At 51.9% G+C, this 26391-nt stretch overlaps 1 protein-coding gene across 3 annotated transcripts; it reads left to right on the plus strand.

The window, feature by feature from the left end:
* The first annotated feature begins 1728 nt into the window (after positions 1-1728).
* On the plus strand, positions 1729-26171 carry TMEM273 (transmembrane protein 273). 3 transcript variants are annotated; one of them, XM_040970513.1, is made up of 6 exons: positions 1749-1881; positions 19239-19292; positions 20300-20440; positions 20955-20988; positions 25418-25514; positions 26134-26171. In XM_040970513.1, the coding sequence occupies exons 1-5, from the start codon at positions 1836-1838 to the stop codon at positions 25470-25472; spliced, it is 330 nt and encodes a 109-aa protein (XP_040826447.1). In that variant the 5' UTR covers positions 1749-1835; the 3' UTR covers positions 25473-25514; positions 26134-26171. The 3 variants fall into 3 exon arrangements, with proteins under 3 accessions (XP_040826446.1, XP_040826447.1, XP_040826448.1); XM_040970512.1 differs by lacking the exons at positions 25418-25514; positions 26134-26171 and adding an exon at positions 22175-24033 and having other exon boundaries at positions 1729-1881; XM_040970514.1 differs by lacking the exon at positions 25418-25514 and having other exon boundaries at positions 1758-1881.
* The last annotated feature ends 220 nt before the right edge of the window (positions 26172-26391 follow it).

Consider the following 26391-nt stretch of genomic DNA (forward strand, 5'->3'; position numbering starts at 1 on the left):
GCTCAGTGTCCGGCATCTTGTGGGGTTTTGGGAGGAGGGGTCCCCTGAGCCCCTGCATTTACTCCTTCTCCATTTCAGCAAAGGTTTTCTGGACTTGGGCGGTGATGACAGCGTGACCAGTGGAGTGTGGTCCTTGAGCACTGGTACCTTGACAGGCAGTGTGTTGACCCGCTCACGGGCAGGCAGGGCATACAAAGCAGATACACTGGACCAAAGTGTGATTCACATTCCTGTGGGTGCTGGGCGAGTGGAACAGAGAATCAGTCTTATGATACTGCTCAGAACAGGCCCCAGAAAGAACAAACATGTTCCTTGTTTCTGGGATTTCCTACTGAGTATTTTTGGATCTCTGCTGAACTTACGTGACTGATACCATGCTATGACTAGAGGGGAGGAGGTGGAGTGGGGTCTCGCCAGTGGGCAGAGGGCCCCAAAATATGAGGGGCACAGGCCACTAGCCAAGGGCCTGGGTTCAAAGCCCAGCACCCACCTGGATCCTGGGCGTGCCACACACCTCCTGTGGTTCAATGTCTGCCAGGGTGAGGGCCTGCTGTGTTGATGATGCACTCAGAGAGTTGGGATGGAGCTCAAGAGAGAACCAGGCACCAGGAGAAGGGCTCTGAGTGTTGGCTGCCAGGGTCAGGGGTGGAAAGGGTTCACTTTCCACGCACTCCGTGGAACGGGCCACAAGACTTGCCGCTGACTTGGTTTGGATTTTGTCAGGTTGGTGGCTTGACAAGTGAGTGCTATGACTTGTCCCAGGGGAGAAACTCAGCATCACACAAGGCTCTGAGTCTAGCAGCCAAGCCAGTGGATAACTAACGTTCCTCCCAACGTTTGACTTGGATGGGAAAACAACCTTGTCTCTGCTTTCTCTACCGGAAACTCAGCATTTCCTCCTGGCAAAGTGCAGAGTGCAGCAAACTCACGGTGGCTTTTTTTTTTTTAGAAGTAAGAATCATTCCAGCTCCTTCGGCTATCCCTACCTCATGTTTACCTTTGTCACCATGTCCAGATCTTGCTAAAAGGCATGTTCGTGAAACCGCTTCAAAAACACTCTCGGAAAATGGAACCCAAAGGTGAGTTTCTTTTACACCAAAAATGATCCAAATCCATGCACCCAAACAAGAGTCATGGAAAATGTGCATTAGGTAAAAACATGAACAACAGCAAAAAACCATGCATGCATTAAAATTTTTTTTTCTGCACCAAAAGCAGCATATTTTTGAAGTCCATTTTCCCCATGAATTCTTTGCAAGTCCCCTGATACGTCTATGCCACAAGTTTGTTTCACAAAGCTATTCTGGTAGCTGTTGCAATTCTAGTGATTTCTTTGATAATTCCTATGTGCTTCATTGGGGGCATTGAAAACGTTACTCTGAGAGAGAGAGCAGGTCCCTGCCGCCCTAGGACAAGGAGGGGTGCATGGCACAGGAACAGTGACAGGGTGGGACAATGAGCTGGGTGGGGGGTTACTCTCTCTCAACTTCTGCTCCAGGGAGGGGCTGGAGCTCATTTAGGAAGGCCGGATTGGGCCGCACCTGCACCGCCCTCTCCTCTGAGACACACCCACAGCATTCACACACCAAGCATGCTTGGGTCTCTATGCTCTGGGGACAGGAGACACCTGCAGGTTGGGCCCCGAGGCCACATCAGCTCCCTTCCAGCACTTGGCCCAGGCCCTACCCTGACAGAAAGCTGAAGGGAACTAGCAGCTCCAGGCTGTGGCTTCCTTCCTCCTGGTCACGTGGGGCAGGCTGGCTCCTGTGCCCCGAGCCTGGGGGCCCACAGCTTCCTCTGTCTGCCCTGCCCAGAGCCAGGAACAAAGCAGCAGCATGGGCACAGGGAGTCCGATGCTCACGACCCTCCTCTTCCTCCTGGGTAAGTGGGGGCACAGGGTGGCTGTTCTCTGGGCTGGGGCAGAAACCTGGGGGGACCCTCAGCTCAGAGAGGCTCGTCCTTACAAAAGGCACAGGGCGATTGACTTCTCTTGCTAGGATCAGTAGTGAGCAGTGCTCTGGCTTGTTTCATGTCAGTTGGGCTGATGGTCAGAACGAGCTTCGGGCTTGGGATCTAGAAATATCTAGAACGTCAGTGTCCTGAATTCTCTGGGTATCCGTCTTCTGGGTACCAGTGGATGGTCAGGGATATAGAATGAGGACATATCGCCTTGGGATGGTCACTGCACTGGTAAGGGATAATCAGGGTGCTTGCGCCATGTATAGTGTGGCCCTAAGATGCCCGCTCCCCCTTTTTTTCCATCAGCTCCAGGCTACGGCATTGAAGGAAGGAGGCAGAGCCAGGGCCAGCAGAAAGCAGAGGTCAGAGAGGTGGATGGGAGACAAAGAAACCGAGAGATACACAGCTACCTTCAGTTCATGGGCACATGGAATTCAAGGATTAGTTGGGTGCAAAAAGTTTTGAATCTCATGCCTATGAGAGGGTCTTCAAAAAGTTTGTGGAAATGCGTATTGGACACATTGCCTCGCCAATGCCTCTACATTCTTTGGCGCCTATGGAAGCCCAGCTGCAAACCCTCCTCCCCTTTGTAGAGAACAAGGCTCAGGGAGAGGTATGAAGCCCTGGGTAAACCGAAATGGAGATGCTGATAAGGCACTTTGCAAAAGCTCTTTCGAAAGCAACTGAATAAGGTAACAGATATGCCCCAACCACACACAGCAGCACCTTCGCATGGCTTGCCCTGGGCCAACCCTCTAAGGAAAGCAGTGTGGACCACAGTGGGGTTAACAGCCTGTACCATGGATACAGGCAAAGTTACTCTGGCAGGCAGGAAGGCTGTTGGGGAATAACGGAAACCTTTGTTTCGGGGAGCTTGCCATGAGGTTGACTCCCATCAGTATACACATGGAATTGAGCTGCTGCAAGTGGCCAGGAGGGGAGGGCAGAGCCCAGCAAGCAGTGACAGAGAGAAGGCAGGGTAGCAGATACAAGGCGAGCCTGCCCAGGCAAGTGGCAGAAGATAAGTGCCATTCCATCCCCAGCTTCTGTTTTTAATCTTGTTGAGAGGGTCCAGCATTGCGACACAGTGAGTTAAACCACCACTTGCCATGCTGGCATCTCATATGGGTGTTGGTTCAAGTACCCGCTGCTCTGTTGCCCATCCAGCTCCCTGCTAATGCGCCTGGGAAAAGAAGGAGATGGGTCCTTGTCACCCATGTGGGGAGACACAGGTGAAGCTCTTGGCTCTCGGCTTCTCAGTGGCTCTGCTCTGGCTGCTGGGGCCAATTAGACATATGTGCCAGTGGAGCAGAAAAAGCAAGTAAGTTGAACCCCAATGCCACATGTGCACATTTTGGTTTTTCTTTTTAAAGATTTATTCTATTTGCTTGAAAGACAGAGTTATAGGGTGGGGGGAGATAGAAAGAGAGAGATTCTTCATACACTAATTTACTCCCCATATAACTGCAAAGATCAGGGTTGGGCCAGGTTGAAGCCAGAAGCTAGGAGTTTCTTCCAGGTCTCCCACATAGGTGTACAAGTCCAAGGACTTGGGCTCTTCTCCGCTGCTTTTCCCAGGCCATGAGCAGGGAGCTGAATTGGAATCAGAGCAACCAGGACTCACACTGGCACCCGAGTTGGTTGCTGGCATCATTAGTTATGGCTTAACCAGCTATGCCACAGCATAGATCTCAAATGTGTTCATTTTATGTACAGGTAGTTCACGAAGCATTATGAACATTAAATCTACAAAGTGTTCCAGTTTGCAACCAGTAAAAGAAATAGCAACTTCTCAAGTGGCTCAATCGTTTCTGAGGTGCAGATGACTCTGCTAAAACTGATGTTGGCTCATGCGTCCTCATAAGCCGTGGATGCCATTGTCTGTGTTCACATTTGCTTCCTTGGCCAAGGGCATAGCCAGCTCGGCGGCGGAGTGGCTCTGTGTGAGAGCTAGGTCTATTGTCTCTATTGCCAATCCTTGCCCTCCACTGATCTGGAGGACGCGAACCACATTCTCACCCACTCTGAACTCAGTGTTTCCATCTGCCGGTCGGGGGTCACAGATGGACTTAGTCCAGATGCTGGTGAGAAAATTCTACCTGTTGGTGCCTTCGTAGCACTTGATGTGGAGTCTGACACATGTGGTGCCCCATCATTGCTGGGTTTTGGGGGACTATTCTGGAGCCAGTCTTCTCAGGGGGGTAGTTGGACACCATACACAGAAACCCCACCTCAAGGAACTAACAGAGGGAAGCTCATTCACCCCCATACTTTATAAGGTGTTAGTGCAGCTACAGCCACAGGGGAAAAAAACCTAACATTTCACACACACCGCAGTATACATTGATGAAGAACACTGCTTTCCAGGAAGTGGCAGGAACAGAAAGTGGCCATATGCTAGCTGTGGTTGTATATCTAGCTGTCTGCCCATCAAAAGATGGCCTGGCAGGAAACCCATTCAACAGCTCCTGGCATCCTCTACTCTTGGTAACAGATAGGTTAATGGGGCATCTTCCACTGTCTCCACATTGGGATTTTAATAATCATCATAGAATGATAATCCCAATACATAAATTTCTGTACACAGACACACACACACACACACACACATAATAGTATGGAAACCTGTTGAAAGTAAGTTAATGCAGAGTGTATCTTTCCTTTAACTAGCTGGTGCAATGCATGTTAGGAATTGAGCAGACTGCCTGGGAGGTAGGGAGACCAGCACGGTCTCCCACAGAGGGTGTGGGAACTGCTGGAGAAGCTGGAGGGGACATGGGGACAGCCCTGAGGCTTCCAAGGCTCACAGGCATGAACAGGTGACCCAGATCCAGGGCCTCTGGTTCCCCACAACGGAGAACAGTCACAGGGAGATATTGAAATGCTATAAACACATACTTGAAACACCTAGTGTGACGTTCTTGGCTCTCACATTCTTGGCTCTCACACTCCGAACCGACGAAGATTAAAATGTGAATATTCTCTTATTTGACGATCAGAAGCTTGATGGCTGTACCCACCAGGGAGATGCCATGCCGGCCACAGAGGTGTTTGCTGCCCCTGTCTTGTCTCCCCAGGAAGGCAGGCAGCCCCTGGTTTGGGGTCTGCTCTATCTCTGACTGGCATGAACGAACCCACCAGAGCGCCTCTCCCTTTGACCCATCGCGTCTCTTAATCACTTAGGGATTGCTAAAGAAACACCGTCATTTACCTGTTGGAGCCTGCCCTGCCCGGCTGATGGGGCTGTTCTCGCCTCAGACCTGCCTGCCTGTGTGGGATGAGCCATCCTACACCTGCTCCTGCCCGCAGCACTCACGCTGGCTGCTCTGTTAGCTCATGCCCTAGAAGGCAGAGGCTGTGCCAGGCGGCTCTGTGTAGTTCTCCTTTTCCTGTATATGAATGGAACTTCCCAAAGTCCCCAGAAACGTGGAGTTCCAAGATGCTGACTTTGGTAGGAGAAGGTTTTAAAAGACAGGCACAGGTTCCCAAATTGTACATTTTTCATGAACCCTTTGAAGCTCCTCAGACTGGGTGGATTCCAAATTTTTCTTTTTTTTGCTTGCATCAAAAGTCAACTGATTTTTTTTAAAGATTTATTTTTATTATTTTTTTATTGGAAAGGCAGATATACAGACAGGAGAGACAGAGAGGAAGATCTTCCGTCCGATGATTCACTTCCCAAGTGAGCGCAACGGCCAATGCTATGCCGGTCCGAAGCCAGGAGCCTCTCCCGGGTCTCCCACGCAGGTGCAGGGTCCGAAGGCTTTGGTCTGTCCTCGACTGCTTTCCCGGGTCACAGGCAGGGAGCTGGAAGGGAAGCGGGGCTGCCGGGATAGAACCGGCGTCCATATGGGATCCCGGGCATGCAAGGCGAGGACCTTAACCACTTGTGCCACCACGCCGGGCCCAAAAGTAAACTGATTTTTAATTCCCCTTTTCAACAAACTTTCTGAGATTCCTTGACATTGCTAAATTGGCTCAGCACCAGGGTGTGGCTCCATCTGTGTCCCTCCATGCTCAGTAAGCCTTTTTTTTATATATAACTGTCATGTGTCTCAATTTTTGCTTATTGAAAGGGTGCAAGGCACCCCCTGGAAGTTTCCAGGTCGTGTGCTTCTAATCCCATGCCAATTTCCCAATATTAGCCAGTTTCTGATAAATTTCCCTTCACTGGTCACTTTCCTAAATTTAATTTGATTATTGATCTTTAGTGCCTGTTTTCTGAGCATTAATTATGTGTCTGAGTGTTAAAACATCCTGTCTCAGGATGCCATTTATCTTTCATCTTTGTCTTTCTGTCTTTCGTTTGCTACAAGTCCGATACATCGGCAAATGTGATCTGACTTTTCTTTTTGGTATATTTGGTTCTCCTGCTGTGTCTAAGAAACAGTTTATTTTTTTTTTTTAACTTGAAAATGGTTGAATTGAGTTTGAAATGTAGTTTTGTGTGTGGCCTCGAAAAAGAATCTAATTTTAATCTTTTTTTTTTTCAAGGATGTATTTATTTATTTACTTGAAAGGCAGAATGATAGAGATCTTCCAACTGGTGGTCACTTTGCAAATGCGGACGATAGCCACGGAGATGGGCCAGACCAAAACCAGGAGCCAGCAACGCCATCTGGTCTCCTACACAGGTGACGAGGGTGCAAGCACGCGGAAAGCATCCTTCGCTGCTTTCCCGGAGGCCTGAGCTGGGCCCGGGAAGCAGAGCTGCGGGCATTGGCATGCAGATCTGAGATCCTAGCCTCGCAGGCACTGGCTTAACCCTTTGTACCATGATGCTGGCCCTCAGTGTGCATATCTCATCTTCTGTTTTAAGATTGTTTTCTTCAGGACCCGGCATGATAGCGTAGTGGTTAAAGTCCTCACCTTGAACGCGCTGAGATCCCATATGAGTGCCGATTCTAATCCCAGCAGCCCTGCTTCCCTTCCAGCTCCCTGCCTGTGGCCTGGGAAAGCAGTCGAGGACGGCCCAAAGCCTTGGGATGCTGCACCCGCGTGGGAGACCTGGAAAAAGCTCCAGGCTCCTGGCTTCGGATTGGCTCAGCTCCAGCTGTTGCGGCTGCTTGGGGAGTGAACCATCGGATGGAAAATCTTCCTCTCTCTCCTCCCCTCTGCATATCCGCCTTTCCAATAAAAATAAATAAATCTTTTTTAAAAGAAAGATTATTTTCTTCAGATGATTGTAGTATAGTTATCACCTAGGGGAAATTCAGCAATAACCAAGTGATTTTTAGAATCTTTACTGAGGACCTTCTGGTACCTTCGGTAGACCCCCATGTCATGTTCCCCGGTCTTCGCTGTGCCTCCAGGACACAGCCCGGTCTAGGGCAGGTCTGGCACGGGGTTCCTTACCAAATTGCCACCTCTGTAATCTGAAACACCTGCCAAGCCTTTGTCTTGTGACTTCCTGTCTGTAACTTCCTGTTTTACGGCTCCCTTTGCCACACAAAACCACCCTGGACTAGGGGTTCGCCCAATGACCAGGTTGTCTGTCTGACAGCTGCCTCGTGGCTGTCTTCCTCAGGAACTCGCCTCCGGAACGTGCGAGAAAGTCTGACGGCCTCTTAACAACGATGAAGCAAAACTTAAAACTACCTGTCAGACTATGTGCCTCTTATCATCCCAAAGAATTTGTTGGCTATGTCATTGCCAACCCATCAATGTTTCAATTTTGCTTAAAAATGGAACATTTCTGGAAATTTCCAGAGAGGTATGCCTCTTCCGTCAGGAAGGAAAAAAAAAAAAAAAGTCTGCCGTATAAAATATTCCTACAGACTCTCATTTCAACCCGAGTCTCAGCCATCTGTCTCCGCTTTAATGCTGTTGGAGAGCATCCATTGAAATCTATGTATTATTATAATCACGATAATAAAAGAAATACAATATCACTTTAATTACATTCCACCGCCTAAAACATTCTTCACAGAAGGCGCCAGAGTTATGGAAGAGAGCAGCGAACCCCCCTCCCTCAATTTATAATGAAAAGATGGCAGAGGCCTGGGTAAAGAGAATTAAATTCGTTTTTATCTTACAAGTCAAAGTCATCACTTTATTCCTTGGCTCTCCGTCCCCGAGATCTTTGTAAAAATCTTTCCTGACAGCTCCCCCCTGCTCCAAGTCCCTGCCAAGACGATGCTCTTACACCTTGCGGTACTGGAACGACGGCAGTGAGAAAGTCTCTTTCTCTCTGTGTACGAGCAGTGGGGCGCACGAGCGTGCTTCCAAAGGTCCGTGGACAGCGCAGTCAAAGGACAAGCTCATTTTGGGGAAAAAAAAAACATCTGGAAGGCGTGTCTGCTTGTTGTTTGTGATCTCTGGTGTTTTGTGTGTGTGTGTGGACTTTCTGAGGCCCGCACGCCACACGAATCGGAATGCGTTTGCACCAAAATGAGCTGGTCTTTTCACTTTTTCTTTCGTGAACTTTCTGAGGTGCTCTCACATTGTTTTTCTTCTGCTACTTAAGAAGGCAACCCCAAAAATTTTCGAAGGATTTATTATTTTTATTAGAAAGGCAGATTTTACAGACAAAAGGAGACATAGAGGTAGAAGGATTTCTTTCCACTGGGGTTCACTCCCCAGATGGTCGCCATGGCTGGAGCTGAGCTGATCTGAAGCCAGGAGCCAGGACATTCTTCTGAGCCTCCTATGTGGGTACAGGGTCCTAATGACATAGGCTGTCCTCTACTACTTTGCCAGGACACAAGTAAAGAGCTGGATGGGAAGTGGAGCAGCCGTGATTAGAACAGGTACCCATTTGGGATGCCAGCACTACAGGGTAGAGAATTAACCAGCTGCACCACTGTGCTGTAATGAACACAAAGCAGGACTGGTGTCCCAGGCTCTCTGGGCAAGTCACACGTTGGGACCTTGGACAGGTGGGAGAAACTGCTGGACAGGGCCGGGGGTTATTGCTTCAGTTACACCCACTCCCTGATGGAGCTGCAGCAGGTCTAGCACAGCGCCTGGTCTGAAATACACCAGCTACAAATAGCTGCTCCTGGTCTTGGGCACTTTCCTCCTGGGCACAGGATTTCCCACAGGCCCAAAATGTTTTCTTTTAATAAAGAAGAGTTTACTGTTTTTTTTTTTTCTTTCCTGCATCATTTTTCTTAAAACCATGTCACAGCTGTCGCAAGCCCTAACTCCCTAAGAGTCTTCTCCTAAAATTCCTATGGATTTGTGGTTTAAGCCTGGAGTCCAGGCTCAGATTGAGTTTATTTGGGTTTAAGACATGCATTCAGTTCTACATTTCCCCCACCCTGCCCAGATCCCGTAGGGAGCCACTGGCTCTGGCACTGTTATTGACGGCAACAGCAAACAAACAAACTGGCCAGCCTTTATTCAACTGATACTGCTTCCTTTTTAAGAATCCCGTGATCATGCTCTGTGGAGCCACTTTGGGGTTCTCATTTGTTTTTGTTTTTGTGGGTCTTTTTTTTAAAAAAGATTTGTTTATTTTTATTCAAACAGCAGTTTACAGAGAACACAGAGGCCTTCCATTCCAGATGGGCGCAACCCTGAGAACAAAGTTGATCAGGAGCCAGAAGCCTCTTCCGGGTCCCCCACATGGGGAGCTCAAGGACTTAGGCCATCCTCCACTACTTTCCCAGGCCATAAGCAGGGAGCTGGATTGGAACTGGGGCCGCCAGGAAGCGAACCAGTGACTGTATGGGACGCTGGTGTTTATAGGTGGAGGATTAGCCAGCTACGCTATTGCGCTGGCGCTGGATTCTCGTTTCTTTTCTAATGATGTGTATCTAGTCCCTCGGCTGATAACATGCAGCCTGGGTTCCTGTGGCTGTTTTGAGACGGTAAAGTGTCCTTTCCTGTTTAGTCTTTTAAAAAAAAAAAAAACTCTTAAGCTGTACTCATCTCTTCTTCTTTCCATATAAATGTTAGGATAATCTCCTGCCTGTCAACAAAGAAACTCCCACTGGGTTTTAAGTTAAATATAGAGATCAAGTGGGGAAGATGGATATCTTTAACATGTTGCATTTCCTGTGAATTTCGCAGATATTTTTGGAAATTAGGATATTTTTTATCTCTCTCCAATGCTGTGGCCTTTTTGCATATGACAGTTTCATAGGTATATATAAGCCGAAACTAAGTATTTAAGTATATGATGTCAAATTCCATTGCACTTAGCAGTTTTCTTTTTCTGAAATATTAATTTGAAAAGCAAAGCTACAGAAGGAGGAATGAGACAGAGAAAGAGACAGAGAGAGAGAGAGAGATGGGACAGATACACACAAAAAGACTTTTATTTCATCCATGGATTCACTCCCCAATGGCTGCAAAGGCTGAAGCTGAATCGGACCAATGCCAAGTTCAAGAACTCCATCTGGGTCTGCCCTGTGGATGCAAAGACGCAAGCACTTGAGCCGTCACCTGCTGCCTTAGGTGGGCCTGTGCTCCACAGGACGGGGATGGTAAATGTGCTGTGATTCTCAGGAGTTTGAAGAGGATGCGTACGGGTGTAGATTCATCTGAGCTGATCTGCTTTAGGGTTGGATCAGTTTTCTGAATATGTAAATTCGGACCTTCGGTTCAAGTTGGAAATTTTTCAGACATTCAGAAAAATTCTATTTTCTGTTGCGTGTTCTTTCATCTCTTCTGCAACTCAAAGTATTGCATTGTCTCTTGTAATTCCACAGGGTTCTGGAATTACTATTCTCTTGGAAATTCTATTTTCTCTCAGTTATTCAGTTTGGACCATTTTTATTTATTTATTTATTTATTTATTTATTTATTTATTTATTTTGCCTTCAATTTGTTTTTCTTTGTTCCACCATTTTGCTTTTGGGTGCATCAATTAAGTTTTCCTCTTAGTTATAGCACTTTTCACTTCCAAGCTTTTCCTTGCTTCTGTTACTTTACTTAGACTTTTTTTTTTTATCTTTGCTGACATTTTTCTGATTGTCCAGTATCTTCATCATTGCTCACTGAAGCACTGTTCACATTAGCTGCTTCAACATCTCTGTCTAATAACTCTAATATCTGGGTCATTTGGCTCCTCCACCCCCATGAATGGCAGGGCTCCGAGCACCTGAGCCATCATCTACTGTTTTCCCAGGTGCGTTAGCGGGAAGCTGGCTCAGAAGCTGAGTAGCTGGCAATCAAAAGAGCATTCTGGGATGTGGTGGCTTTTACACGTGGCAGTGTAACTTAGTGTGTCACAACATCTGCCTCTTATATTTACTTTCCACCGTGACTCTATTAGCTAGGAGCTTTTGTTTTGTTTCATGAGAGGAACAAGGACAAGTAAGACAGTTCCGTCTTGCCAGGAATGGAAGTCTGCTATGAGTTGAGTTGGGGTATTGCTCCCAGAGGTGAGAAAGCCTGAGCTACAAATATCCCTCAGACACCTAAGGAAAAGAGCCTGCCCCGGGAGAAGCATGGGGGGCAGTGTCTGGTCCTGAAGTCAAGCCCATTTGTCCCACAGATCAGCCAACTTCCACCAGTTCCCAAGCTGTACCATACCCAATCTCTCACTTACGCGAGACGAGCAGCTGGGACCCTCTGCCATGAACCCAGATGCATTGATCACCATGCTGGGCAAACTCTCCGGCCAGGTAGTCTAAGGGCCATTGTACTGAGGATGGGGTGAAGTGCCTGGGACCCACAGGTTGCCCCAGAGCACCATGACGAATGCACATGCTGAGCTTTGGTCTTGATCCAGCAAATATGGAATTTCCCCCTAAACTCTGCTGGGACAGGAAGATAAATGAGTCAAGTTCTGCTTGAGGAGGTGATATAGAGGGAGGCTGCCTGCAATGCTGAGTGTTAAATAAGATGAAGAAAGTACAAAGGGAAAAGGAGGAGATGCCCCACAGACGCAAACAGGGCTGTCCTGGAGGAGTCATACTGAATGCGTTCTGATGATGCTGCTGTCTGCCCAAAACCCTTTTGCAATGGGGACCAAAGCATCTACTGTGTCACCAGGTGCTCTCTGTTCTGTCACGGGCTCCATCTTGGCTCCTGCTCCCCAGCTCCACAGAATACCCCCTGTGTCCTTGTCCAGTCTGGAGACTCCTTGCATGTCACCTGTATCCCCCTCCAGGGTCATGAAGATGCTCCCGTTCCCTGCTGGGGCTGGGGTGAAGGTAGCATAGAGAGCAGGGTGTGTGTGTGTGCAAGATGAGGCTGACCTATGGATGTGGGATCTTGGAGGAGGAGGGCGTGGGACCCCCAAAGAGGACAGTGGATCTCCTGCAGGGTCTGATCAACCTTGGAGAAAGGGCCCTGTGGTTATGTCCCAGCTGGCTGGGGCTAGGGAGATGACCCAGGAGAAGGCTCCAGGCTGTGACACACTCCTTGTGTCCACTTTCCCAGAGGAAGCAGATTCTGGCTGCGTGTGTGACTGTGTGGGTGGTTCCCTTGTAGCTGCTGGCCAGCCTGTGCTCAGCTCCACCACCTGACCATACTGGACATAGCATGTGTGTGGCAGCAACCTTGGCCAGCTCAGTGGAGCCATGGGAGCCTCCAGAGAGATTCACAGAGGGCCCCTGAATTGATTATGGGGTGCTAGGCATGCTGCAGATGAACCCCAATAAGTCAGCCACAAGGGCTCCCATTGAGATGCTTGGCTCAGCGCTGGACTGACCCAGGCTCCAGCCCCAGGTCTCATTCTTCACCATTTGAGTCTCATTCCAGAAGAGGGTCACCATCCACCACAAGGGAGGCCCTGGCCAGGATCCTGGCTCCAGGTCCCACATGCCCACATATCTCCAAATGCAAAGACATTTGGAAAGTTCCAGAAAGATCACAAATGGGCTCAGCATCCTCTGACCTGGGCCTCTGCTGCTGCAAGCAAAGACCACAGCAGGGTAGTCACAGACTGGTAGCCACTGGAGACCTGGGGAGGGAACAGAGATAGACTGAAATCCATTTGTTGGCTTGCTCCCACAACAGCTGGAGGTGGGGCTGGGCCAAACCAAAGCCAGGAACCTGCAGCTCCATCTGTATCACCCATGCGAGTGGCAGGGGTCCAAGTGCTTGAGCCATCCTCAACTGCCTTCTCTGGTCAAGTAGCAGCAAGGAGCTGGATGGGGTCAGAGCAAGGACCCAGCAACTTGAGTCGGCATCTCCTTGCACACTCCACAGCAGGATGCTGAATTTGGGGATGCAGCCAGAACCCCAGCCCAGGCACTCAAGATGGGGTACGGGTGTCCCAAACAGCATTTCAACTGCTGCACCCAGGGCTCACTCATAGACCGTGATTTTACTTCGGTCATCAGAGATGCTTCTTTCCTCAGCTTGGTGTTTCTACTAGAAAGCAAAGTGACGACTTGGGGCAATGCAAGGGGTGGGGCATACTCCTGGGCCAAGCCCCAGCCCCAGCCTTGGAGGATGCAGGGCCTGAAGGTGGCCTGGGCCAGACCTGGCTCTCTCCTGCTCTGTCCACCACAAGATCTCAGCACCCCTGGGCAGGGGTAGTTGGGGATGGGTGGGCAGTGTTTAGGACTGAGCCTGCCACTCTATAAGGAAACCCTTGGTGTGGGGACTACAGGGTCCCCAGGGGGATGGATGCAGAGCCATGGGGTAGAAAATAGAATAAAAAGGTAAGTTTGTTTGTAGGATGAAAATATTGACCTTAGTTCTGAAACCCCAGTCTTTGTGGAGCATGCAGTGTGTCCTGGGTTATGCAGACAGCAGGTGCCCTAGGACAAACAGAAACAGCTGGCTTCTGGATCAGCTCAGGGACTCTGGGGAGGCGTGGTGGTGTTGCTGTGTCCTCTGCAGACGCATGGTCAGACCAGCTGCCATCCCCCAGCCCCGCCCTGCTCCCTGGGAACACGTTCCTTCCCTCTCCCCGCCTCGAGCCCCTCAGCCGGGTCCCCTGAGATCCCGGAGCAAAGCTTCACAGAGATTGAAGAGCCGTGTATGAATATTGCATGAATAATAATAACCCCACCACTTAGCGGTTATGCAACGCTTTCCTCTTGCACGATACTTTACCATCATTCATTAGTTATTCTGCACTGCTCCTAGCTCTCCCCTGCTCCCTGCCAAGGCAGGGTCTGAGATACACCCTTGAAAATATATCTGCTTGGTCTGAGCACTGGTGGACATGGCCCGGGGGGGTGGGGGGTGTCTCTCGGGCTGCGGGAGGTCTGGCCTCCAAGCAGGACTGGAAGCAATGGAGGCTCCACCTCTCTGTGACCTGAACGTTCCTCGCTCGGCATCACTTGCTGCTGTTCTCTGCTCCCCGTGTCTCCCAGAGGCTCCCCATTGCCCCTGCGAGGGGCCGACTTGCTTGGAGAAGGTGGTCTCCAGCTGTGCCTTGCGCTGTGCCTACTGCGGGTGGGGGGCAGGCATTGCCGAGCTAGGAGATGGACCATACCAGGCCCAAGGCCACCTGCCCATGAGCAATGGGTAGCAGAATGGAAACCTTTGTCCTTCAATGTCCTACCCTCCCAGCCACCAGGTGGGGCCACAGGGATGTTTCAGACTCTCCTTTCCTTCCAGCATCTAATTTCACATCCAGCCCTCCCTGGACAGCCCTTCCACCCTGCTCCCTGCAAAATAACCCCAAGACCAGCACCCTTGTGTCTCTTGCTCCTTGACACATGCAGGTCCCGATGCACCTAGGACCGCTGGGAAGCACACCCCCCCCCCACCCTCCCACTTGCCGCCTTTGGAAAAGCTCCCAAGGCTCAGAGCCCCTGCCCTGGTGCCACCCCGGGGGCCCAAGCTGGCTCCCAGCCTCCAGCCCCCTCCATTAGCCTGAAGAGCTATTGATCAGTTTGGCTTCTGTGAGCTGAGTGTTTTAATCCCAGTGTGTGAATCTTTAAGAATTAATTAGCAAAGATTGCTCAGGAAAACAAAGTGGGCACAAGCTTGGCTACCGTCTGGTCACCTCCTCCTCTCCCTTCCCCCATCATTATTGCTCTCCTCTTAATTATGCTTCTATTTCTGGAAGCCAGAGGCCGTCACCCAGGGGGACCCCCACAAGCTCCACCAGCCTCTCCTTGGCCTTCTGTGGCCTCCTGCTTTCCAGTTCCTGTCCGGGGTGGCCATGACCTAGCTGTGTGTCAGTGCCCCTCACTGCCTCTTCAGAGCCCTGAAGGCCTCCGATTGTGCCCAAGGTGACCTGGGAGTGAAGGGAGTGCAGTGGCACCCGTAAGCAGATAGATTGAGAATCAAAGCAGATCCTTCCAACCCCGAGGAACTGTGGGCCGGCCAGGCTTGGCTGCCATGCCAAGGGCGGGTCTTGGGACTCTCTGCTTGGCTGGCCTGGCCTGTTTGCCTGTCACCATGCTGGATGCGTCTTGCACTGTTCCCTGGGTGCCCCCGACCCTGATGAGCCTTGGTTTCCTCATTCCCCACCCCTCGCCTCAACAGGCCTCCTGGCTTTTTGCGTGTGCCTTTTCCTGTCTACCGCATCGCTGCCTCCCTCCCCTCTGCCCCCTATCCATGGGCTCCCTCTGGTTCCTTTGCTTGCAATTTAATTCTGATTCCCTGTCCCGCAAAAGAAGCTTTGCGCTGGAAAGAAGACCTCACGCTCCCATTACCCAGCTTTAGCCCTCCTGGTCAGCGGGGTCTGTGGACTTTCCTTGCCAGTAGGGGGCGTGCTGTGGATGACATCCTTCACTCAAGTGTTCATTTTTTTTTTTTTTCTCCACACTCCCTCTCCCAAGAAGGAGCAATGAGTTCCCAAGGTCTGGAAGTCCACAGCTGGGGTGGATTTGCTTCAGTTCAGCTCCTTGCAGCCCCAGGGAGGGCTGGCAGCTCAGCACCCAGAGAGCGGTCCTGCTTTTGAGCTCTGCACAGGCTCTGCCAGCACCCATAGCAGCCCCAGTTGGGAACGAACACCCTTGGTTTCCACCCTGACCTTGAGGGCGGCTGACACTGCGAGAGGCTCAGGATAATCTGCCAGAAGCCAGGAGCTCCAGGGAGTCCCCGCTATGCCTCAGGGTCTTGCACTCCCTTATTCAGATTGAGTTAACAGAGTGTCCCATTTTCTTTCTTGGCCTTTCACAGGCCGGGGGGCTGCATTGGGACTGCATGCTGTGGGCCTGCTGGGGAAGGCAGAGAGAGGCCAGCCAGGTCTCGCTGTGCAGCGCTATCCCTGGGTTTGTTCCTCTGTGGCTCAGCTTGACTTGGCTCCTGAGCTTCCTATGACTCAGTGCTATGAACTTGATCTTGCCGCTCCCCGCCTCCTGTTTGCACGAGGAGCTCTCACAGGCAATGACTCTGCCTATTCCGGATGCTCTTCTTCCACCTTTCCCCTGCATCTCCAAGCCCCGAGGCGTCTCCTGGGTCATCCTGAACAACTGATGTCTCCCAAGGAGGACCACATGGCTAGGGTGATCCTGGTCTGGCAGAGGGCAGGAGGGACTCCCAGGGGAGATGACTTTTGTGCTGAGTCTGGAAGGATGAGGAAGTACTTGCCATAGGATCTGCATGGACAAGAACAGCATGTGCAAAGGCCCAGGGGAACACAGCATTGCTTGATTTGTAGATCCCAGTCTGGGGTATTCGAGGCTGTGCTGCATAGCTCCTCATTTGCAGCCTGACTCCTGGGCACCTGTTCCTGCCTCACCCACCTGATGCCAGCACCTGTCACCTGAGCCACTGGGATTTCCCCGAGGGCTGACGACAGCTGCTTAGCTCAGGCAAGAGGGAGAGAATGAAGCCGCTTTCTCACCAGGAGCAAGAGAGAGGGTGCTGCAGGCACCGCTGGATTCAGGAGCCCAAAGCCCACCTTTATAAGTCTTGGTTGCAACAAGTCCCCTCAGACTCTCAGCCGTCCCTCAAGTCCCAGGACTGAGTCTTAATGGCCAGAATTGAAGCACTCACTCCCTCCTCCCAAACCCCATCTCTCCAAGCCTCTCCACCAATCACTGCGGACAGGAAGAAGAAATATGTTAATGGAACAATGAGGTTCCCACTGGCATCCTGGTGTCAGTCCGTGGAGGCACACAGAGGTACTTCTCCAGGAAGAGGAAAAGCAAGCCATGGCAGGGCTGTCCCCCATGCCACAGATACCTGTTCAGATGCCCTCCTGCTGGCTGAGCCCCGGGGTCTGCAGGTCAGTGGGCAGCCCCAGGCCCCGCGCTACGCTGCTTCTGAGGTCCCTGCTTTGAGTCTTGCCTCTCGTCACCTCCTGTGGGTTTCCATGTGGAGGACGACGCAGGTTCGAGGTTCCCTGGGGTGTCCCCTGGGACTTGGTTCACTAATGCTCACGACCCAAGATGGGAACGGCTGGCAAAGCCCCTTCCTCCAGCCAACAGCACTGGAGTCTGCGAGACTCGAGCTCAGAGCCACTCTGCAGCGTTGCCGAGTTCTGCGCTGAATGCGGCCAGGCCTCCTGCCATTGATAAGCACTTATGGTGGCCTCGGGCCTATTTTTAGCTTGGATACTTATAGAACAACATCTGAGCACATGCACGCCTACTGGGCCACAACTGGGAGCCACACGTCCTGATTCTGCCCAAATAAGGATGGGTGGCCAAGAGTGCCAGCCCCCTACCCCCACCCACAAGGGCTGAGCCAACAGGTGGACTTCATAGGGAGCTCGGTAGGCTCTCTGTCGGTTGCATTCCAACAGACACAGAGGAGTGAGGCTGTGCTGAAAGTGTTGAAAGCTCAGCTCGCTTCAAATCCCCTGGGTTCATAAGAAACAGTGTTGCCACCTTCCTTGGCTTCCAACAGGCCACTCCTTCTTGCAGGAGGTTCTTTCCCTGGCAGCACCAGGTCCAAACAGGGCCTGGAGAGAAAGCACCAATTATGAGTGCCCTATTGCCTGTCGCCAGCTTCTGTGGTCGGGGCTCGATCTGGCCGAGTGGAGGCCGTGGAGGCCGTGGAAACCTCTGGAACATCCACAGCCCCAGCGAGAGGTAGGCCCCTTGCTCTCGGCCCTGGCCAGCAGTGAAGGTTCTCTCTAGCTCCTGAGTCAGCTTGGAGAGTCCCCAGGACTAGGCTAAGCCCCAGGCCGATGATGGCCTCGGCGAGGCTGTGGGTCCCTGCGCAGCCACTTCACACTCATCCCAAGTGTGTGTTCCTTTTTGCACGAGAGAATCTCAGCCCACAAAGCCCAGTGAGGTGGTGGCTGCTGTTGCCTCATCCAGCACAAGGGTCTCATGCCCATCAGAATACAGGGTGAGTGACGTGGGCACGCTGGATTCCTCTGGCCATGCTGAAACCCGCAGTCCTTCGGCCATGCTGAGACCTGCTAGGGCCAACCATCGGCTCCGACTTTGCAGAGCATCCCTGCCCCCCAGGGAATGTCTACAGCCCACCAGGGACTCGTGGACCCCCATGAGGAGGTGGAGGCAGGGTGAACAGAGTCGCTCTGCTGGGGATGGGTTCTCAGCCAGGGGCGCCTGAGCTGTGGTCATGGCCATGATCCTGACCAGAGCTCAGACCTTGGAGCACTGTGGACTTCCCTCCCCGAGGAGGGGAAAGGCTGCCCCCGAGTGGCCATCAGCCGGATTGCAGGGAAATTGCCTGCTGCCCTGCCTGCTTGGTGGTGGGCTCAGGTTTGTCTCCTGGACAACAGATCTCATAACAGTGCTAAATACAGGGTGGGTCCCAGAGCAGGCAGGGCCTCAGAGGGACACAGCCTGGAGGGGCCACCTCCCAGGAGCCCACAGCCCCTGCCATGGACTGTGGCAACAGGGAGGGGCAGGCTGAGCTGAGAGCCTGGGAGAGCATTCGTGGAGGGCTAGATTGATGGGGAAGGACAGCAGGGGGTGAGGTGGGCCAGAATCAGGGGTCTCTTGCTGGGGCGGGGGGAGGAAGGGAGCCTTCCTCCTCTTTCTTTCTCCTCCCTTATACCAGTTGTTTGCGTGTGGGTCTCTCTCTCTCTCTCCCTCTCCCTCCTTCCTCTCTTCCGGTTTCATCTCGGTGAACTCCACGTGCAGAGCCCTGGTCAGTGAGGGGCCGGAGCCCTGATGGGAACCAAGCAAGATGCCCGCATATGAATGGGGCAGCTGACTCTGGGGGTGAGGTCTGGCCCAACTGATACATGTGCTGTCCTAGTCCTGGTCCCTGGTCCTCGCCACCCCAACCCCCGTCTCCACCTGATGATGCAGAGAGCTGCAGAAAGGGTTTAGGGCAAGGCGAGAATGTAGCACATGACTCAGTCCTGGGGGTCAGCCCCAGCTGGAATCTGGCTCTTGTCCGTGCCCATCCCCACCTCCGGATCCTTTCCCCCTGCCTGCAGTAGCCTAACTGATGCCAAGAAATCATAAAAGATCAAATGAGGAAGCTCCCAGACTGGGCCCGGCATGTACGCATCTTACCAGATCCTGGGCATCGTGTCTTTGTAGATGTCGGAAGTGCTCAAGTGCTGGCAGCAGGCAAGTCCGCGGGAACTGAAATTGGTAGGTGACTGCACAGGCAGGTGTATGTGGTTGGAGGGGGAGGGGGAGAGTGTGGCGGGGAGGTAGGGTTTGATGCAGGTACCCTGAGGGCCATACTCACCTCCAGCCCTGCCTGAGTGGCTCCCAACTGTATCCTGAAAACAGGGTGTTCTCAACGGGAACATGAGGCACCAGAGCCATCCTTTCCTGGTCTCTGGGCCCAGCTGGACAGCTCCAGCACCCATGGGACCTATACTGCAGCTGGGAGGCCCTGCTTAGCAGGCACTGCAGTGCTCCCATGCCTCTTGTCTATGCCTCCAGCCTCCTGCAGTACCAGTTCCTCCTCATCTGGGGCTTATCTCACCAGTGGGTAAAGCTGCCACCTGTAATGCTGCCATCCCATAGGGGTGCCAGTTCGAGTCTCAGCTGCTCCACTTCTGAGCCAGCTGCCTCCTAACGCACCTGGGGAGGCAGCAGGAGATGGTCTAAGTGTATTGGTTATTACAGCTCCTGTTCCCTCCTCCGAGAAGGTCCCGTTCCCCCAGGACTCCCACATCAACCCAGTCCTGAATTCCTGGGGGGTGTCAGGGTGTGCTCTTTGTCCATTTTTTTTTTTTCCCATATGGCTGCAGACCAGCTCCTCCAAGATGAGACAGAGACTTCTGTCTTTGCCTTGGGACTCACCAATAAGCAGGCCATGGACAAATGCACGATAAACAGCTTACTAAAGGGATGCTGGAGAAGTGGGTCACTCATCATCTAGGCCTGGAGAGGTCGGATCCTTTCTGGGTAGAGTTCCCATGCCTCAGGGCACCAAGTTTGGCATTCTAGAAGGACAAGGACAGGGTGCGGACAAAGGGCTGGGAGCACACAGAGTTCCCAGGAGAGTCGCCCTCGGCAGGTGGCAGTGGAGGACATAAGACCCCCATGTGTGACTTGGGTTGCATAAAAGGAGCTGTAGGAGACTTGCACGGGGAAGGGGTGGGGCCTTGTTGAAGTCAGGTGTTCAACTCCATTTCCTATTACAGACTTCAAGTACGCCATCATTGGGACCGCCGTGGGTGTGGCCATCTCAGCTGCCTTCCTGGCCCTGAAGATCTGTGTCATCAGGAAGCAACTGTTGGAGAGTGACTCCTCGGATGCCAGAAGTGCACCCGTGGGCAGCAGTGGTATGGGCCTCCAAGGGCCACCGACTGGGGATGAGTGGAGCCTAGTTGTGTGCTGGGTAGCCCCACTGGGCAAACCTCACAGCACTGGCTGCAGAGAGAGCGAACTCACAAGTTCAAGGCCAGTGAGCTGGAGTCTGAGAAGCAACGCAAGGGCCCCGATGCATGTGGAGGCTCCACTACGCACGGGAATTCCTCCCTTCACACTTGGCATAGGCACAAATACAGGTCTCTGAGCGCATGACTGCTAGACCCTGCTGTCTCGAGGGCATCAGGAAGTGGGGGTACAGCTGGAGGATGCCAGAGGTCACTAGCGAGCACCCAGCCCTGCTCATGTTTGGGGTTAATAAGTAGGCTCAGGGGTGAGACCTGGAAGCTCCAAAGGAAGGGGGCAGAGCAATGCCCGAGGTGGGTGGCTCTAGCCCTCTCCCACTTGTCTTGCCAGGGCAAGGGGTGGGCACCAGCATGATCACATGCCACATGCCCTCCTTCCTAACACCCTGCTCTTTCTGTTCAGACCCGGCCGCATGGAAGAAGAGGAGATCCACGAGGTAAGGTTGCTGCAGCCTGGTTTGTAAAAGGGGGTGCGTCTTCCCTCTGTCTTTGCCATTGACTCTGTTGTCTGTCCTCTGGGGCCTTCCCCTTTCCAGGGGATTTGAACACACCTCTCGGCCCTGCCCTCCCTCTTCCCCCTTCCTCGTGCTGTCAGCAGGTGTCACAAGAGTGAGAGTTGTAGGTTACGGTCATCAAGGGTTGGAGCCTGCCTCTGCGGACCCTGGGTTGGATCCTCTCCCATCTTGAGCCTTTCGGTGCAGGACCCAAAGCTCCGGCCACAACCCATTTGTGAGGCTGCACCCGGTCTGCCCCAGGCTATTCTGCATGGGCAGCCTGCCACCAACTTGCTGCACCTGCTGTTTTCAAGCCTGTGGAATGCTCTTTGCCCAGTTGGCTGCAAGCCTTGCACCTCGTTTCCTTCACATCACAGTTTCCAAGCCGCCATTTCATGTCCCTTGGCCTGTCCCACCCGCCCCCCACCAGCCATCATGCTCATCTCCTTACCAGCATTTGTTTTCTTCCTAGTCCATTTTGCTCTTTGGCGTTAGTAACTGATGCATCAACTTCATTTCTGAGTGCTCCCCACGACCCCTGCCACCCTTAACAATCTTAACTCCTTGGGGGCTGAATCTTTCTTCTTGTCTCAGTTAGCCAGGGTCAGGGCAGCTACTCATGATGGGGAGAGGGGAGTCAATGAATGAGTGGGTGTGAGGATGTGGGCGAGGAGCCGAAGAGCAAGGACAGGTTCTCTCGGCCTACAGGCGGGTCACAGGCAGCGGCTGCATGCAGAGGCCATGTCCCAGGAGGGCTGTGGCAGGAACTTGTGCCTTGCGGGTGCAGAGAGGAGCTTCGCCAGCTGGGAAACTGGAGGTGTCTGAGTGTGGGTGAGCCTGGGTCTGGGATGTGTGTGCAAGCTGGTGCAAACACTGACACAGGCGGAGGGAGCCCTGGAGCCTGTAGGAAAGCATGGGAAATTGCAGAACCATTCATCGAACAGGTAGGCTATGTGGCAGGTGCAAATGCTTTATGTGAGTGTGTGGAGAGCAGAGTGGGGGCAGACTCGGTTCTATTGGGTAGTTTCCAAGAATCCAAATAATCCTCTCCTGAAACATCTGATCAACCATGGACAAAGTCCAGGCAGGGATGATGGAGGGACCTCTTTTTTTTTTTTTTCCATTGTAGGCATAGGCAGAAAAGAGCCCAGGTATGGAGGGAGACAGGGACACAAACTGAGACCTGCTGGAAGGCTCTGCTGAGTCAGAGATGGCCAAATATGGATGCTCCTGGACTGTTTGGAAACCTCAAGGCTTTAAGGGGCCATGTGCATTATACAGGTCACGTGGCTGGGTTGGCTCTTCCACTTTGAAGAGTTTCGAGCAGGGATGGGAAGAGCTGCAGAAGACAGGCAGCTGAAGAGAGGAAGGGAAAAGATGTGAAGGATGGGGGAGAGAGGTGAGTGCCAGGGCTGGATGGGAAAAGGCACCCACCCAAGGTGCCAACAGCTGCTCTCAGGAGATGTCCTGCCAGAGACCCTGTACAAATAGGGGACCCTTATGAGAAGTTCAAGTTTCCAAAACTAGCACCAGATGAAGTGGAGAGGAAGTCAGGCTAAGTGTGAGCCGCCACTCTCCCGGAGTGTGCTCAGCGTGTGCTGGTCGTCCCCTCCGAGATGGGCTCCATGAGCGCCCTGCTGTCCCACGGGCTGAACCTTAGCTGTTCCAGGAGTGAGGGGGGTGCGTGGGCTCACTTGTAGCAAAAGGAGGGGAGGCAGTGGCTGCCCTGCATAGCCAGGGTTCTTTGACATGCTCCCCTCCTCACCCTGGCAGTGCGGGACAGCAGGGATTGCTAAACCTTGGCTAACCAGAACCTGTGCCAGGGCCACTAAGAGAACTGTGGCTGGATTTACAGGGATTATGGGGGGCGGGGGAAACAGGGTTTTAACCGAAGGAGAGTTCAATTTGTTTGTTTGTTTACTCAGATTTTTTTTCCAATGGCTGATCTGACCCTTAGGCATTGTGATCCATTTGATTAAAAAAAATTAAAAAAAAAAAAGAAGAAATAGAAGAAGCCCAGCATTTCTGTATGTCTTCAGACTAGCTGCTTGTCAACGGCTTTGGTGGCTCAGAGTGGGCAAAGCTGGTCTGCACAGCTGGGGCTGTTGAGGCAGATGGCGTCTTGGACCCCACAGCTGGATCAACTGCATTCCTAGGAAAGACGGTTGGTGGCAATCACAGCACCACCGTCCACACTCCGTAGCTCTTGAGTCCCTTAGCCCACCCTGGATCCAGGGCAGCAGCCCTCCGGCCAAGCCATGAAGATCCCCCATGCCTTCCCTACCCAGGCTCAGGCAGTCTCCTTCCTGCCTTCTTTCTTTCCTTTGGGAAAACTTGGCAAATCCACAGGAATGTGGGAGCAGCGCTGTAGTGTGTGTGTGTGTGTGTGTGTGTGTGTGTGTGTGTGTGTGTGTGCGTCCTTCTCCCAGACTACACTGGGCTCTGGTCTCCTTTACTTTCTCCCTGTCTAGTTTTGGGAGGCCGATGGCCTTGTAAACCAGTGTAGGTCTCACAGTTACGTCCCGTCCCTCTGAGGTAAAGCCCCTCTGTCCTTGTGGTCAGAGCTGAAGCATCTGAGCCAGCCCGTTCCGTGCTCTGGATCTGCCTGATTGGCTGACGCAGTGGTGAAAGAAAAGGCAGCAGGTGCCTTTTCTTTCATTGTATCCTGAGACATAATTGGCCAGGCCTGCTCACTGATGGAGCCATTTTATTTGGTGGCTTGCTGAAGGATGCTGCTGTCAGCTCTTTATTTTGTAGAGATTCAAACATTCTCCTCCATGCCCACCACTTTTAAATTAGCAAATAATTCAAGGGCTGGCCCTGGGGAACCGTGGCACTAGCCCGAGCCGCAGCGATTTCTCACCCGGTGCTTCTACAGCCATTTGCCATCACTGCTGAAATCATGTATTTCCATTGGTGGTTACAAAATACTGAGTTCCTAATCCTAGCATTCGTTCTGCATCTCTTAGCTGGGTTCTTCTGCAGGAATAAAAATAATAATAATAGGGCTGGCCAACTGAAGCTAGGAGCCAGCAGCTTCTTCCAGGTCTCCCACATGGGGGCAGGGGCCCAAAGACCTGAGCCGTCCTCCTCTGCTTTCCCAAACCATAAGCAGGGAGCTGGATGGGAAGTAGAGCAGCTGGGACACAAACCGGTGCCCATATGGGATCCTGGTACTTGGAGTTGGGAGGATTAGCCTGCCATGCTGGTCCCTGAATAACAACTTCTCTTGCATATTAACACTTTTTTTATATATAAAATTAAGAACGTTTATGTATTTGTATGTATATATGCGTGTTTATATATTTAGATGTGTGTATATATGTAACCAAGCATGCCTGTATATAGATTTTTCTAGTGCTTGTGTGATTTCATGTTTCATGCGTGGCTGGAGTGTCTGTGGGCTGCCTGTGAGTGTCCGCGTGTGGGTTCCGTGCTCTAGCCTCTGGGGACAGGTGCCCCGGCCCGCACACCCACACTGAGCTTCCTCTCTGGGGCTGCATTCCTGCTCTTCTCGCCCAACTGTTTGTGCATATCTATTCTTCCGTATGCGTTTCAGCACCGACCTCAGAATCTTTCCATGGAAACAAATGTGGTATTTGTATAAGCTGCCTTACATTCACATAGGAAATCAAAGACGATCGGCATCTTTGTGATGCTAAGTGGTCTTCCAAGAAGACAGGACTTTTTTTTTTTTACAAGCTTATTTTTTGTAGATTTGAGGAGAATTTCCAACTTTTACTCTTATAGGGATCTCATTTCTTTGGTCCTTATTCAGTTTATCATCACTCTTAAATTTTTTTGAAAGGCAGACAGAGAGGTCTTCCATCCACTGGTTCACTCTCCAGCTGAAGCTGGTTTACTCCAAAGCCAGGAGCCAGGAGTTTCTTCAGGTCTCCCACGTGGGTACAGGGTCCCGAGGCTTTGGGCCATCTTCTACTGCTTTCCCAGGCCACAAGCAGTTACCTGGATGGGAAGTGGAGCAGCTGGGACACAAATCAGCACCTAGATAGGATAGCGGCGCTTACAAGGTGGAGGATTAACCAATTGAGCCATAACATCGGGCCCCTCTACAGGGCATTTCAAACAAAGAGTGCTGAATTTGGTCAGAAGTCTTTTCTGCATTAGCAGGCGTTAATGTATCCTGGTGTTGTCCTAGGTTAACCAGCGTACATAGGCACCCTTGCTATTTGTTTTGGTTTGTTTTTCTCCTCTTCCACGTGTCCTTGCCAATCTAGGTAATTTTTGCAAGATGTGGCAAAAGATGTAAACGTCGCAGCCGCCATATTCAGATGGTGTTCAGAACTCACTTTCCCTGAGACCAGCTGGCCTCAGCTTTTCTCGTGGACGCTTCTCTTGTCCCATCTCTCAGCTGTTGCTTCCTGTCTATCCTGGGGAGATGGCAGACAGCTGGGGCTCCTGGCTGACTGTACTCCAGGAATGGCAAGAACAATTCTACAGCCTCCATTGTGAGTTGACAAAGCACCCGATCGTACCCACACATGATGCTGCCATGTTGCTGTGGTATCCATGTGAACGAACATGGTCTCGTGTCCGCCACTGTTGGGGAGGCCCTGTGCTGAAAATGGCCACTCTTTCCCCAACTTCCGGTCTGCATGTAGGGGTCTGGTTTCGGCCTTTTCTTCTGGGTTTCCTCTTTTAAAAATGTGTCCATGCTGCTCCTTCCTCGTGTCAAAGCCCGGGCATGAAGCATGTTACAGTCTTTTCTCTGTAACATGCATGGTTGACTTACCCCCTCACACGTCATCTGTCTTGGTCCCTGTGCGGTTGCCCAATCTGTGCAAACTTTTCCAACTACAAAAAGGGACCCTTCTACCCTGCCCTCCTCCCTGTGTGCCCATCACCCTCAAGGACCAACTGCTTCCCTTTGTGTCATTCAAGTGGATGAAGATTTGGGGTTCAGTGGCTAGCAGGAAGCCCCAGGAAGCACCCTGCCTGACTGGGATCTGTCGGTGAATTTCTTTGTGTCGCTTAGTTGTGGGACACCAGCCCAAGTACCCGTAGCGATGTGTCAGTGCATGGTCGCCCTGTCTGTTAAGACTTCCAGGTGATTCTTTCCCTTTCCAGAAATGCACAAGTGATTGAGTTGTGAGCAAGCAACTGTCGGAAAGGATACTGCGATCTTGACACCTGCTCGTGGTCACCATCTTCAGATGTTGTGAATTCAAGCAGCCAAGGTTGGGAGTGGCCTGTTGTGTGGACTCCATACAGGGGCTGGGGTGCAAATAATGGATGAGAAGGAGAGGACTCTGCTGAAGGGAAGTGCTGCCCCGGTCTTCAGCAAACAGCTGTCGGGGAAGTGTGAGCACTTTAGCCAACACTAGA

This window comes from Ochotona curzoniae, unplaced genomic scaffold, assembly GCF_017591425.1.
Source record: "Ochotona curzoniae isolate NIBS_2020 unplaced genomic scaffold, NIBS_Ocur_1.0 scaffold_4763, whole genome shotgun sequence".
NCBI lineage: Eukaryota > Metazoa > Chordata > Mammalia > Lagomorpha > Ochotonidae > Ochotona > Ochotona curzoniae.